Source organism: Camelus ferus, chromosome 5 (genome assembly GCF_009834535.1).
Source record: "Camelus ferus isolate YT-003-E chromosome 5, BCGSAC_Cfer_1.0, whole genome shotgun sequence".
Lineage (NCBI taxonomy): Eukaryota > Metazoa > Chordata > Mammalia > Artiodactyla > Camelidae > Camelus > Camelus ferus.
The window spans coordinates 74382393-74397234 of NC_045700.1; the positions used below are offsets into that span (position 1 = coordinate 74382393).

General features: G+C 39.4%; 1 protein-coding gene across 4 annotated transcripts in view; it reads left to right on the forward strand.

Moving 5' to 3' along the window:
* Positions 1–14842, forward strand: part of HECW2 (HECT, C2 and WW domain containing E3 ubiquitin protein ligase 2) — a 334372-nt gene that overhangs the window by 201603 nt on the left and 117927 nt on the right. For all 4 annotated transcript variants that reach the window (XM_032480136.1, XM_032480138.1, XM_032480137.1 and 1 more), the window contains 4 exons: positions 4066–4160; positions 8293–8368; positions 12522–12691; positions 14340–14482. In XM_032480136.1, the coding sequence (XP_032336027.1) occupies positions 4066–4160; positions 8293–8368; positions 12522–12691; positions 14340–14482 (484 nt within the window). The remainder of the gene's footprint in view (positions 1–4065; positions 4161–8292; positions 8369–12521; positions 12692–14339; positions 14483–14842) is intronic.

Below are 14842 nucleotides of genomic sequence, written 5' to 3' on the forward strand. Positions count from 1 at the left end.
CCAGTTTCCCTTTCCTGAAGGCAACCACTTTTGCCAGTTTCATGTGATCTTTCTAGAAATATTTTATTCTGTACAAACCCAGAAATATATTCTTCCTTTAAACCGATGGTAGAATGATTGCTTTAAAAATGCAATGTCAGAATGACACAATTACAGAAACCTTTTCCTTAGGAACAAGTGTAAATTCCTTCCACCTTCCACTCCCCCCAAGTACAAAGTACCATCTTTGGATAACAGTCACCCTCCCATCTGATGTGGACTTGGAGTTGGCATGCTGTTGCCCTGGGGGACATCTTCATTGGTATTTATGGAAGTTAGTAAGGTAAAATTAAAAAAATAAAAGGGCTTCTATGTCAGCATTTAAATAGAGGCTACTAAATCTTTTAGTAACTCTATAAACAAAAGTGTCCAAAGATTATCGAAGGGGTCAAAATATACTTCCTTGATTAATGATTGGCTTCAGCTGTTCAGAAGGGACCTGGGCGAGAAAAGATGCCACTCGGGCAACTCACTCTTCCTTCCCAGGTGAGCACCGACCCAGCAGACTGCAGGTGCTCGCAGGCTACTGTGCGAGTCCTCACCCTTCTCCTGGTTCGCTGCCCTCTGAGGCAACGTGGTTTTTATAAGTTGATTTTTTTGGTGAAAATACTCTTGCTTTTTATAATCCAAAGGAATATTTGTATATGTTCCCCCTCTATAATTTGAGGCCAGTAGGATTTTGTTGCCACATCAGGTTGTGTGGAAACTGTTCTCAGATAGAATGCCCCTTGGTCTGTATCCTCCGTCTTTCTTGCCTGGGGGCAGGGCTGGCCTCGTGGACAGTGGACTCTTCCCTTACCTGTTGCTCTGTCATCACACCTGCATTTGCTTTCACCTGTTCTTGTATCTGTGTCTCAGGAATAGCTTTCTGTTTTCCTCTTGCAGTTAGAGGTTAAAAGCAAAGCTAACACAGATGCATGAAGACCAACTTCCCTTTTCCACCCCTTTGAGTATTTTTCCCAGAATTCTTACCTCTTCTCGTAACTAAAAGGCTCTAGGACATCAATCAAAATGCTGCTCTCTCTCCTCTCTCTCCCTCAGAGGAGGTGGCGCTTAGTTGCACCATTTTTCAAAATCTTGAGTAACCTCCTGAAACACTAAATAGTATGTGAAGATGAAAACTCCCACTCAGCATGGAATAGTCCTATATTTTAGCGGGAGGGCAGAAGTCTTCACTAGTGTCCTGCTGAAGGAACTGGCTAGTTTCGGTCCAGGTACAAACAACTAGTTCTGTCTGGTACTGGGTTTTTCTCCCTGGTGACCAGCCTGTGCACTGGTGAGCTAAGTCCCCTTAGCTTCACACTGAATCTTTTTTTCCTTTTATGATATTTTCTTTTCTTCCTTTTTTTTTTTATTGAAGTATAGGCGATTTACAATGTTGTCGATATACGATGGTATATATCATAGTGATTCATTTATATATATATATATATATATTCCTTTTCATATTCTTTTTCATTATAGGTTATTACAAGATATTGAATATAGTTCCCTGTGCTATATAGTAGGACCTTGTTGTTTATCTATTTTATATATAGTAGCTTGTATCTGCAAATCTTCAACTCCCAATTTATCCCTCCCCACCCTCTTCCCTCCTGGTAACCATAAGTTTGTTTTCTATGTCTGTGATTCTGTCTGGTTTTTTTTTTTTTTTTTTTTTTTACATCGAATCTTAAAGCATCGTGGAGCTGTCAGCTCTGCGGTTTTTGGTGATCGTGTCCATGAACTCTGCTTTGCACAATTCAGAATAAGTTTATCTTATAGCTTCAGGGATTCTAATTTATCATTCAGGTTGGAGATTTTCGTTTTAGCAAGGAACAAAATGATACTCAAAACAGTTCAGCTAGCAAGCTGGTCTGGCTATTAACATTTTACAGATAAAAATAATCAGTCTCTTTTTTGAGGTCTCATTGTGTCTTACCTAGCTGACTAACAAAAGCTTAGAAAAAGAAGCGACAGGATCCTAACTTGAGAGGGAGTTTGGGGAAGATGTTTTCTGTAAATGCATTTCTCTTTATTGAAGAATGAGCTGCTCACTCACTGGCCATTGATCTGATCTGTGAGGTACAGCTGCGGGCAGATCCACAGACGGCTGGTTCCCGGCACTTAGAATGTGATAGTAATGAGCTCATGCCTGCAGAATTCAGTCCTCCTGCCTAGCTTGGCTTGTTGCTTAGCTTTGTTCTTGTGGAATACATGCTGTTGGTCTTGGAGGAAAGCAAGTGGGACAGTGGGGTTGGCTCATACCCAGACAGCTATTACAATTGCAATAATAACTAAAACCCATGTCAGTGCTCAGGAAAAGTCACTGATGCGGCAGTTCCCAGGGAAATCATAGTAAAGCTGGTATTCCTGCAGCAGTGGTCCTGCTGGTCCTCAAGCCAGCATGCTCATTCCTGCTTCCCTGTGTGCCACCCCTCACTCCTGACTCTCTCTAACCCCATTTTTCTCAGCTGCAGGTTTAAGTCCTGATCTCTTTGTTCCGTGAGGCCTTCCTGACTCTGCTGTGCCCTCACGAACCTTCCCCACGGTCTCCACACTTTTACCTGGCGCTCTGCGTTTTCTGGGCTTGTCTCCTGTATTTTGTCATCATAACAGCCACCTTATAAAACACCTGCCAGACCAGAAACCTTTCTTTGATGCCCTTGCACTGTCTGGCATAGTTCTGGGCATGTATTCGACCTGGACATGGTAAAAATCTTTAGCTGGATGATGCCGACCACGTTGTGAATCTCTGCATCATGAGTAACAAACGTAATGGACTCAATATTTTACCCCATGATAGACCTTTTTTTGTGATTTAGTATTTTTTCATTGACAGGATATATAATATCTTTGTATATAATATTCCTAAATACTCCAAAAGAAGATTTTTCTTTATTCATTATAGCTTTCTCTTAAAATAAGTAAACCAGTTACTCTGTAGGAAGCATTTTATGCAGTCAGGAAAGTTAGTGGAAGATGAACTTCCTCAGCGCCCAGTGGGCCCCACTTTAATAATCCAGGTGACTCAGTTGAGAGAGGACCTCCACTCCTGTAGACTGGGGCTCTCCTCTGGGGCCTGCCCATCAACATCATTGCCTATATTAAATGACAGCTCAGGAAAAAGTTCACCTCACGGTGCAACTTCAGTGACTCAGATGCTGTGTATATGGAGAAATTTCGGTGACTCTGGGTTTTATCTTTGTCACATATTGGCTTCATGGTAATCGTAGTTACTTTCCAAAAACAATAATTGGCATTTGTATTGCTTTTTATCAAGCTCAAATTATATAGTGTGTATATACATATATATATGTATACGTATATATGTATGCACACACACACACCCCTGTAGTTACATACAATATATATACATGCACACATACACACCTGTGGAAATATAGATACAAATTTTCTGGTGTTTCCTAAACTGGATCCCTGTGTAGTGGCGGCATTTAAGTACATGGAAAATTAAAATCGTACAGATTCCCAGACCCTCTCAGTGCAATCTACTACAGCATTCTTTCCTGCTTTGTTAGACTGCTCTTGTTGTATTTCCATCAATGGCTGCAGTCTGTCTATACTGTAGAGGTTAAGAGTGAAGGCTTTGGAATCTGATAGACAGGGTTTGAGTCCTGACTTGGTCATTTCCTGTTTGACCTTTGGCAAACCCCAGCACTTCACCTGCACTATGGAGACAGGAACTTCTGCCTCCCAGGGTTGCTGTGACAGGAGCGGAGACGTGGCACTGTGTCTGATACAGCAGGAGCACCCAGTAAAGGGCAGCTAGTCTTTTTTTTTCAATCTGTGCACTATCTATTCATATTTTGGCGTGTTGTTTTTGTGCACTATTTTTCTAGTATATTTGGGATGTTCTTAGAAATTTCAGAGAAGCATATAAAATCAAACAGGCTTTGGTATAATCTGCTGCCTCTGATGGGAAAAGGGGGTCCCTTAGAGTCATGAGTAGGATTTTCTGAGAGGTGATGCCTAGGTGACTTGTTTCAGTGTATAAATTACTGTTTTTCTCCAATCCTTTTGCAGCGGAGATAAAGATTTGTTTCAAGTACTACCACGGCATTAGTGGAGCCCTGCGAGCCACGACCCCCTGCATCACGGTGAAGAACCCCGCGGTGATGGTGAGCGCCCCTCATGCAGGCTTCCTCCAGCTTCAGTCCCTGAGGCCTTGGTTTCTATTTTTGCCAGTGCGGCTCTGGCCCGGTTACTGGGAACAATGAGAAAGGAAACACATAACAGCGGGGGCGCCGTTTTGGGAAAGGAAATAACTTACAGAATGGTTTCCCTAAGCCTATAATACAAATAAGTGGAAAAATATGACTTGATTTATAACAATTCTGTATATAGGCAGTTCTTCCGGGAACCCACTCATGAAGCAAATTAGTGAGTGCCCATTGCAGAAGGTTTTTTTGAACTTTGGGTGGCCAGTTAGTAGGAAATGGTGGCTTTGCATCTTACATGGGTTTAATTTACATGAACTCAGTAGTGAAAGAGAGAAAAGTAACAGTTTAGTCAATTTAACAAGCTGTCACCCCAAGAAGAGTACGAGATATGGATTATGAATGTGCTGTTCGCTCAGGAAGTCTTGGTGCTCGGTCCCTCTCGATGCTGAGTTGAGCTCTAGTGACTAAAGACGCCACATGTGTTTTTGGTGCAACATGGCCACTCAGTGGAAGCCAACCTCTTCACCAGGTCCTCGACTGAAGAGAGATCTAATTTAGCTTTGAAGAAACTGGTTGTGTTGGATTTTTGAAGGAAAGTATGTCCATTTCCAACATAGGACTTTCTTAAGGATTGCTTTTCACAATTTTGTAATTTTTCCCTTTACTGACTAACTTTAGAATCTAGCAGCTTCACAAGATGCACTCCATTGTACATGGGTGGTTGGACTCAGACGGTTGTGGGAGACTCTTAGAGTCCAAGAGTGTGTAAGTCATTGAGATTTTTATAAGTCATTAATAAAAATCAGGTCGTGAAAGTATAGAAGAAAAATACTGACTCCCACAATATACACTCTTCATAACGTATGTGTGTACACGTTTATAGATAGATGTGTTTTTGGAAATAGGCAAGTGGACAGATTCACTCCCTGAAATTCAGAAAGTAATCTCTGCAGATGGCATCTTGAAGTTGTCTGACTCACGAATGCTATATCAAGCAGTCTTTCCCTTTCATTTATTTACTTAAACAAATATTCACTGGGTGCCTGCTTGTGGCAGGCATTATACCCACCACTGGGAATAAAATGATAAGCAAAAACATAGTCCTCGCTCTCACTCATCTGGTTGGGGAAAGAGACGTCAATTAAATTAAATAGTATTATTTGAGTGATCATTTGTATGAGGGGCAGTGAAGTGGGGCTATGAGAGCACATGCTAGCAGAATTCATCCTGATCAGGAAGGCCTTAGAAGAAGGAGTGGACAATGTTTGTAGGACAATCCGAAGGATGAGTACGAGTTACTTAGGTGAAGAGTGGAAGGGAAGAACATTTCGGGCAGAGGGAACAATATGTGCAAAATTGTCAATATCTAAGTACTCTGCTCATGTTTAAATTATATTTGAGTTCCCACTGTAGTGAACAAAGTATAGAATGTTAACAAAAACCATCATTGACTATGTAAGACTTTGAAGGTCCACAAAGAGAATAATAACGGTTGACTTCAAAATCTGCCATGTCACATAGCAAGCACTGAAATATACTAAAGTTAATATTCTAAAAAGAAAAATTACAAAGCTGGAAAAGTGGAGCTGTTTATAATAAAACTTTAGAAAAATTAATGTGTGTGAAACTAGATAGTAGCTTCCAAACATGATTTTCTAGATTCAGATTTTCTTAGACTTGAGCAATTTCTGTGATCAGATATCGTTGATGACAGCAGGAGCTTACAGCCTGGTGAGTATTGATCTCATTCCATTGATTTTTACATTGAGATTATTCTCTCAAAGCCTGTGGATAGCTGGAGATAATTAAAATTTGCTTCAGATAGGCTTTAGAGCATCTTAAAAGCTTCACAGATACATCACTGGCAATCATAGTAGAATATTTTGGTTCAAAGGCTGACTAATGGAATGGGTGGTCAATAGATTTGCAACCACGCTTGAGATATTGGGTCTGGATCCACTATCGAGAGGCTGTGCCAATGGACTTTTCATTGTGGGGTGAGCACTGTGTTTATGTGACAGCATGATGGTCACCTAGGTATGTGACATGTGTTTAGTTATTGTGACTGATTGACAACATTGATATTCAAAAAGCCTTCTTAGTATGATTTTTCCATGACCAGATGCAAAGAATAGAAACCATATTTTAATGCTTGATGACACTGGGTTGGCTCTCCACAAGTCCATGTGGTTTATTATAATGTGCTGTGTCCCTCTGACTCATCATTCCCGGGTTAAATAGAGCAGAGACATCACCAAACTGGCCAGAGAGCATCACTGTACTGTCTCGTCCTGCTTTCACCAAACACACCGTTGGGCTGGAAAGTGGTAGATAGTGAGGTAGTGCAGATGACACCTGAGACAGACACTCCTTGTAAAATGTAATTCACGATCTGACAGAAAGCTAATGTGAAACAATTCTTGCGTACAGTTGATGTGTAGTAAATGTGCTTATGTTGCTATTACAGTAATAGTAAGAATTCACAGATAAACGGTGTCCTTTATGACAACTGTGGTGAAACGCTCACGTGAACTAATACTGAGAATTCAATTTTACCCTTCCTGACAATAAAGCCAGGAAAGACTAAACCTTACCGCCAGAGAGAGGGACTTCAGTGGTAATAAACACATCTGCACTCAGTGTTTAGAGAGGTTTTTACATAAACTCCCTGCATGGATTCAATCCAGGAAAACTAAACTCAGCAGCAACCCGTGTGGAAACAATACATGGCAGTGAGTGATGGGCGTCTTTATCTGTCCCTGAAGCGAAGGATTTCCTGTTCCAAGTGACACATATCACTGTGTACTCTGATGAATGACAATGACGTCAAAGTGCAAATGATAGAGAAGATGCAGCTTTTTTCAATTCTTGATTGATTGCGAAAAGATATGTGAGAAAGGAGACCATACGATTTGAGTGGCACCTTACTTCCTTATAGGGTTTCTCAGTTATTTCCTCCAGTTCTATTTTTTGCATCTGGATGGAAGGAAATATAAGATGCCTGGATGGTACCCTAGTATATTGTAAATGACATGTGAAACAATCGGGAGGCAGTTAAAGTGTCACACAAAGTAGTTTTCACTAAGGTATGGGAAGTAGAGAAGGAAGTAAAATTTATATTTCAAAGTTTGAATGGAATTTATTTTGAAGTTCCTCAACCTTGCTTCAATTCATGAATGTTTTATCTCTTGGTGGTGTATGATTTTTAAAAGAGGTGGGGAGTGCCACAAAGTGAAATGAAAGGGTTTAATCTAAATTTTAGAATTAAAATGTGATTTCTGTTTCATAACTATTCAAGAAATATCCTGCCTTCCATTCTGTCTCTTACAGTACTGTGGACTTCTTTTTTAGAGAACCACAAACCCCTTTTTTTCTTGTGTACCATAAATTGAGCACTAATTGTACATAAATTGAGAGAAAGACTTACTCTGCTATGTGCTCTATAAATGACTGGTTTCAAGTGAGATATAATGCATCTACTTTTACGAAATCTTTCGAGTACAATAATAAGTACAATAGTGTTGCTAATTCTAATTATTGCTAATTCTAATAGCACGTGCTGTGTACCAGTAGCACAATAAACTAGGAGCCTGCAAGGGCAATGGGACATCCACGTGGTCACTCAGGAATATTTAGCAAGAGAGGAGAATTCTAAATATATATGGAAGAGAGTGATATAAATCACTTGTTTAGTTTTCCTAATAAATCTGAAGAAATTTGATGTTTGGTTTTTAACTTAAGTGAATGTTTTAATGCCATAATAGTAAATATAAGTACATTTACTACATGTCAACTATATGCTTATCAAAGAAATAAAAGACCATAAAACTGGTTGATTTATATCCCAGGAAATTTAGAAGCTCATGTTGGTTGCATTTTGGGTAAAGATTCAATTTAGGTAAGACCCTCTCTCTCGTCTCTGAGAATCTGCATTTGTGTCTTGATTCCAATATTTGTAGCATATGAGAAGACATATATTATAAGACATGTTTGATACAAAAATCATCATATTTGCAAACATATGTGGCTTCCTAGGAAGACTGAGAGGTATATTCCTATGAAACTTCAGGTATGTGTTTTTTCTCTGCAGATGGGGGCAGAAGGCATGGAAGGCGGTGCTTCAGGAAATCAGCATTCTCGGAAACTTGTTAGCTTTACATTGTCAGGTAAGGATGTCTTTACTCATGATGTCCAGTTTGGAGGTGTGTAATTTCAAAGTTATGAATAGTCGCATCTTTCTACAGACTCTCATATATGACATATGAACTAGTTATTTATTTCTTTTGTTAATACTTTTAGAAATTCAAGTGTATTTCTTACCATGATAAAATTAGATTACTGATATAAGCTCAGAAATTATTTCTCCTAGCAAGTTTTCTGGTGATAAAAAGACCATAACTATGTATAGTTACTTAAAAAAAAACTGTGATGTAGTATCTGCTAAACCCACTGTAGAGCTTTGATTATTGAAAACAATTTGTACTTACCTCCTCTAGAGAAGGAAAAAATTTAGAGACTAGGGGAAAAAAGCCAAGGGGTAATCTTATTTCTGTGGAGGAATACACATAAACACTGGAAAGTGGATAAAGCAATTTTTGGTTGTTTATTTTCAGGTTAGTGTAATATTCTAATTGCTTGTATGTTTATCAACCAACTAAAGCACTGCTTTTCAGGTTGTGAATTGGAACTCATTTGTGGTTTGTAAGATTACTTTAGTTGAAATTAGCAGTTAAAAAAGGAATAGAAAAAAATCAGAATTTATTGCCAAAGAGAAATATTTTTTATAGAAAACCAGTTTACACAAATTGAAAATTTTCACACACAAAAATATACACACTTAACAATGTATATAATGAGTGAATGTATTTCATACATAGGTCGCTGAAAAAAACTTTGAAAGCCACTGATTTTAAAGAAATTGGCAGTCATAAAGTCAAGAATACTCTAAGAAAATCAGTATTTGAAATGGACTTTTAAAACAGGCAACAGTCCTACAATACATATAAAATAAAGTCTAACAGATGTCTGTCACTGCAAGACATTTAGTTTTCATTTTTCCATTGGTTTAGTGCTTCTGAAATTTAAATTAGATTCAGTTTTTCTTAGCTGCAAAAAAGTGTTGTTAATGAAAATAGATGTTCTCAAGATTGAGAGAGGACTGATCTTGAAAAGACGTGTCCATGATACACAATTATCACATATGATGGAGGTGTGCGCATTAGTTCATTCCTGGCCCGCAGCCTTCCGGGAATCCTTGTCTGTTCTGGCATGTTCCTTCTTCTCCCCAGGATGAGATTGCTTACTATGAAAACCATTTTTGCTTTGGTTCTCTGGCAAGTCTCAGAGGTTGTAAAATGGTGGCCTATAGTTCAAATTTGGCCAATAAATATATTTTGGTTGGAACCCTCAGGGTTTTAAGTGTATCTGGGTTTTTAGGAAAGCACTTAATACCACCGCCTGTGACAGCACTCCTCAGCCGACCCCCTTGTCTGTCTGTCTCCTGAAAACAGTACAGCGGGCTCCCTGTGCTTTAGACCTTTGTAGTCCTGAGAGGGTGAGGTACAGAAGCCCTTCGTTTATAGGTAGGGAGCAATTAGCCAACCTCTGTGGTTCAGAAAACTTTGTTTTGACCATACCATGGTTTTCTTCTGTTTAGAAGCATTCTCCTAAGCTTTCAAGTGATCCACACCATTCCAAATATGACACACACAGACTGATTTTGACTCCAGAGAGGATGTTAATTAAATCACTGTGGGACAATGACCTTGTAGAAGGTGAAAATACCAGTATATTTTCCTAAAAAGCAGGAAATAAGCTTTGGGGTAAAGCCAAGTGCTTTTTCTTTATATACAACTTTTTCCAACGTCTACCTCAATACATGGAGGCTGGCCACTGAAAATGGGTTTTATTTCTTACCAGATAATCAGCTATTTGTAGAATGTACAGAAATGGCTAAAAATTATAGAAGATGAAAGCAGTTTTATAATGGTAATTCTAAAAAACTAATTCTTAATCTGGTTGTAGCATATTGACAGTGGATGATAATAAAGACAGAGAGCATGTAAGCACTGAAGAATGTCTGCAAATGTTCTGCTCGTGATTATCTTTGGATAAGTAGGGATACAAATAACGAACTCTACAGCTAAGACAAAAATTGTTTTGATGAATGTCTTAAACCTCGTCTCCAAGTAGGACTTTAAAGTAGAATATTTAATGTGTCACACCTTTGTGACTTTGATTCCTCCTCTGGTCTGTTAGATGATACAGATATTTATGAGCAATAAAATCTATAAAAGATAAAAGAGAGAGGGAAGAGGAGATGGATAAAGTGAACTAAATAATCAGATTACAAATAGTTGGTAGTTTATTGTATTTATTAATGAAGATTTGTTTGTATGGTGTCCCTTGTAGAAAAGGGTTAACAGTGACATCTTTCATTGCTGTGGCTTAATCTTCTGGTGAATGCTTTTTGATCAAAGGAATGTTTTGCATGAATAATTTAACTCTGTCAGGCTTCATGGCACCCATTTCTGGGCTTGTTACTCCTCATTTACTGCAAAGAAATCCCTTGTTGAGGAGTAGATTTAACACCTAAAAAATAGCGCTCTTTTGTCTTTGAGTCCGAGGCGAGCACAATCAAGAAAGGTAAGCCAATAAATACGTAAATTGCATTTTTCTCTCAAAGCTTTTTATGCCAAATAAAGCCAAGTGAAAACATGTAGTATTATTAAATTGACAGGAAAATGCAAATTCTGTATTAATAATGACTACATGCTTTATGAAGTGCCAGGAATAGGGACTCCGAGGCTAATGAGATTACAGCAGCTTCTCTGAAGTGCCTGTCTAGTTCTTTCCTCTTCTTCCTCTTCTCCCATTGGCTTGCAGATCAAAGATCTCACTGGATTTCACACTGTGTTCTTAACATAAGGCCCTCTTGGTTGAATTTTTCAATCTTTTCTGACATATGAGACTGCCTCCCTCTGCTGCTGGTTATGAGTCATTAGACAGTCCTGGTCTGTTTTTATCACACATATCTAGGCCACGAGTTTTTGTTGGCCATTGAAGAGCCACCTCCTGGGAGTGCTCGCTAGAGAATATGGTTCTAAGGACAACCCCAGGCAGATTCACTCCTTCTAAGAAAGACTTTCTGTTTCAGGAATGGGCTTGAGCAGGATGACCCTAGTGACCTCTTAAAATGTAGGGTTACTCTAAAGGCTCTCTTTTCCAGCTGGTCTGGGTAATCCAAAGGTCTTTGAAGGTTCAGAGGCTATCCACAGAATTTCTTTCTGAACCAGTGATCAGAACCTCCCTACACTATTCATAACTGCAGAAAGTTACCTAGAAACAGTCTATTCTTCCAGAAGCTTTCAAGATCACTTAGCTCTCAGGCCAACCTTATTCAAATTGATATTCTCAGAAAGGCATTGGAGACCCAGTGGAGCCCGCTTTATGTCCTGACATTTTTTTTTTTTATCCTTTTGCTTAACTGTTTTTAAAAGTGTTGGTCCCTTTGCTAACCAGACCTTAGCCAGACCATAATCAGAGTATTTGAATCTTTTCTCTTCTTTCCTTCTCCTGCAGAGTATGAAATAATGACTAGTGAATCTAAGATGAATTATGGGACCTTCATCAAATATTTAAGTTACTTAACAGGCTGTTGAGAAAAATAACCTCACAATTATTTAATATAGCAGATAGCATTCAAATTTTAGAAATTTTTGGTCTCCTGTGTTTCCCTAACATTCATTTCACTTGTAGAATATGATATTTTAAATATGGCTGAATGTGTGCTCTGAAGTTTCATCCTCAATTAAAGTCATTTCATATGTGTAGGTAGAAGTTTCACTTTTCTCTCATGAAGGAACATCCTGATTTTCTTTTTTTAAAAAAATACACTGTTTACTCAGTGTATTTCTCTCAAGACATTGTGTGCAATGCTGGTTGCCAAGCCACAGAGAAAAAGGTGATGAGGATGCACATGTTAGAATCAAAAGAGTTCCCAGGAAAAGTCATTTTAGGTGTGTAAGATGGTGGTAAAAGTTTGGCTTCATTTCTGCATCCTCTTAGGAGACCTCCCTGCCGGAATTAGTCATAACCCACTTGGCCTCACTTATGTAAGCAATCGTAGTGTGGATTACTTTTTGTTATTGTTTTACTGAATCGTTTCTGTTCAGAGCTTCCCATGTGATTATTTCAGTGCAAATTGTCATTGAACTGCTTGTTCTAATCAGAGTATATGAATCTTTTCTCTTCGTTCCCTTTACTCTCCCTCTCTCTTTCCTTCCTTCCCTCCTTCTCTCTTTCTTTCTTTCTTTAAAGATCTTAGGGCAGTTGGGCTAAAGAAAGGGATGTTCTTCAATCCTGACCCTTATCTCAAGATGTCCATTCAGCCAGGGAAGAAGAGCAGTTTCCCCACCTGCGCCCACCACGGGCAGGAGAGAAGGTCCACCATCATCAGTAATACCACTAATCCAATTTGGCACCGAGAGGTAAGACGGTCGTCGGTGGCCTCCTACCTGACAGGTAGGGAGCCAGCCAACTCCGTATCTTCCCTCTGGACTCCGTATCACTGAGCTGTTGGTGGGTATGGATAAGGTAGTTGAGGTGTCTAGGGGTTCTGTGAGAAAGGTACAATGAGAATGAAACACTTCTAGCCAGGGCTGGGTCTCAGGGAAAACAAGTGAGGCACTTCCTGCAGGTGCACGATTTATGGGGTCCAAAATTGATACTTCAATGCAATATTTTTTAAAATCAAAATCAGGGCAAAAATTCATGAGGAACGAAATTGTGTAAGGACAGGATCAGTGGCAGCCCTATTGTAGCCTGCGGCAGAAGGAAAAATCCATAATACTGATCTTGTTTTTATTTAAAATTATGATACTTTGTTCTAGCATATATTCAGTACAGATTAATGTATGTTCTGGCATATATTCTCTCCCTCCGGGCTTTGGCAAATGTTTGTTGGATTTCTGGATTTTGGTTACTGGAGCGAGCTGTTGGAGGATCGCCATCCTGAGGGGAGGCAGATTGTGTTGGTGGCATTCAGACTTGCTCGCAGCTACAATATGCTGCCTGTCATCAGAGCGCACCCCATCAGTGGAATCAAGTGAAGGCATTTCCCACCAGAACTGTTTAAAGTCCAAGAATGAACAGAGACATTGTTTCTCATCCAGGGAGCAAAGCATGCGTTCTCCTGCCATTTCTCAGGGAACCAAGACACGTTTCACACACTAGCAGTAGTGAGTGTGTCTGGGACAAACCTGTAGGGACTTAGGAGTTGCAAGTTGATTACGTCATCCCCTAAATGTTTAATGGCAAAAATATATTCCAACAATGTTATACAAGTATTTCATTGGAGAGGGAGATACTTCAGGGGATCTAAAACCAATTGGAGAGAAGATGTGGCTATTTGAGACTTAAGCATGCACGTAAGTATGGCATGTTTTCTTATTCCTGAAGAACTACTTACCATCTCCAAATCGTAAATAACTCTTAAAGGCCTGCCACTTAATTTAACACATTAGAAGCCTAGGAGACATGAAGTTTATCTCCAGATGAGCCCTTAGAAGGCACGCAGTGGATATAATGATGATACTAGTAATAACTTTGTTTTCCCAACATTTACTGCTTACAAAGTTCTTAACTGTGTTACCAGTGCAAGCCTGATAAGCGGGTGTAAGGAATGAGATTGTCATCTCTCCATTTTTGTGATCAGGAAACTGAAGCTTAAAATGTTTATGTCGCCAGCTGTTCAGAGGCAGGAGTAGTGCTTGGACTCAGCTGTGGTAATTCAAACAAGTGCTTCTTCCATGAAGCCGGTTACTGAACTTCACGGCCCTTTGGAGAAACTAAACTGTTATGACTAAATAAACTTAGCGACCCCCAAGTGTAAAGCTGGCTGGCACTGTCCCCATCACTGTGGTTGCATGGTTATTGCCCTGCCAGGAGGGAGAGACATGGTTCAGGTTAGATTCCTGGCTCTGAGTGAATAGAGGACTGACAGCAGTTGCAGATTTTTCCAGCAGTGTGGACTCTGTGTTATTCTGATGTAAGAGATACCATTTTCTAGAATAATAAGCTGGTGTACGTAATTTCATATTTGTCTTTTTTTGAATCATATTATGTTTTTGTTTTCAGAAATATTCCTTTTTTGCACTCCTTACTGATGTCTTAGAAATTGAAATTAAAGACAAATTTGCCAAGAGCCGTCCTATCATCAAGCGTTTTCTGGGGAAACTAACCATTCCAGTCCAGAGGCTGTTGGAGCGGCAAGCCATCGGGTAATCACCTCTCACATGTAGGGGTCTTGTTGAGATTAGTTCCCACCCAAGCCACTGAAATGATAGTGTGTAGTCCAAGGACTTTTCTTACTGATAAGAGGTGGTAACATAATTCTTTTAAAAAATGAAAGTGCTTGTAAACTCGTTAAAATGTGCTGGACAAAAAAACCCACTTTATTTTAATTATGTACCTTTCTTTGGTTTTCTGTCTTTTCCAAGACGTACCTACCATCAGCATTTCAGCGGAAACAGTCATGGTGCTCGGTCGTTTTTGAGTACATTGAAACCTAGCTGTACAATCCTCTCCCTAGAGCTGGAGCCTAGTGTCAGGTTGACACCCCCCTATCCTGATTAACCCCA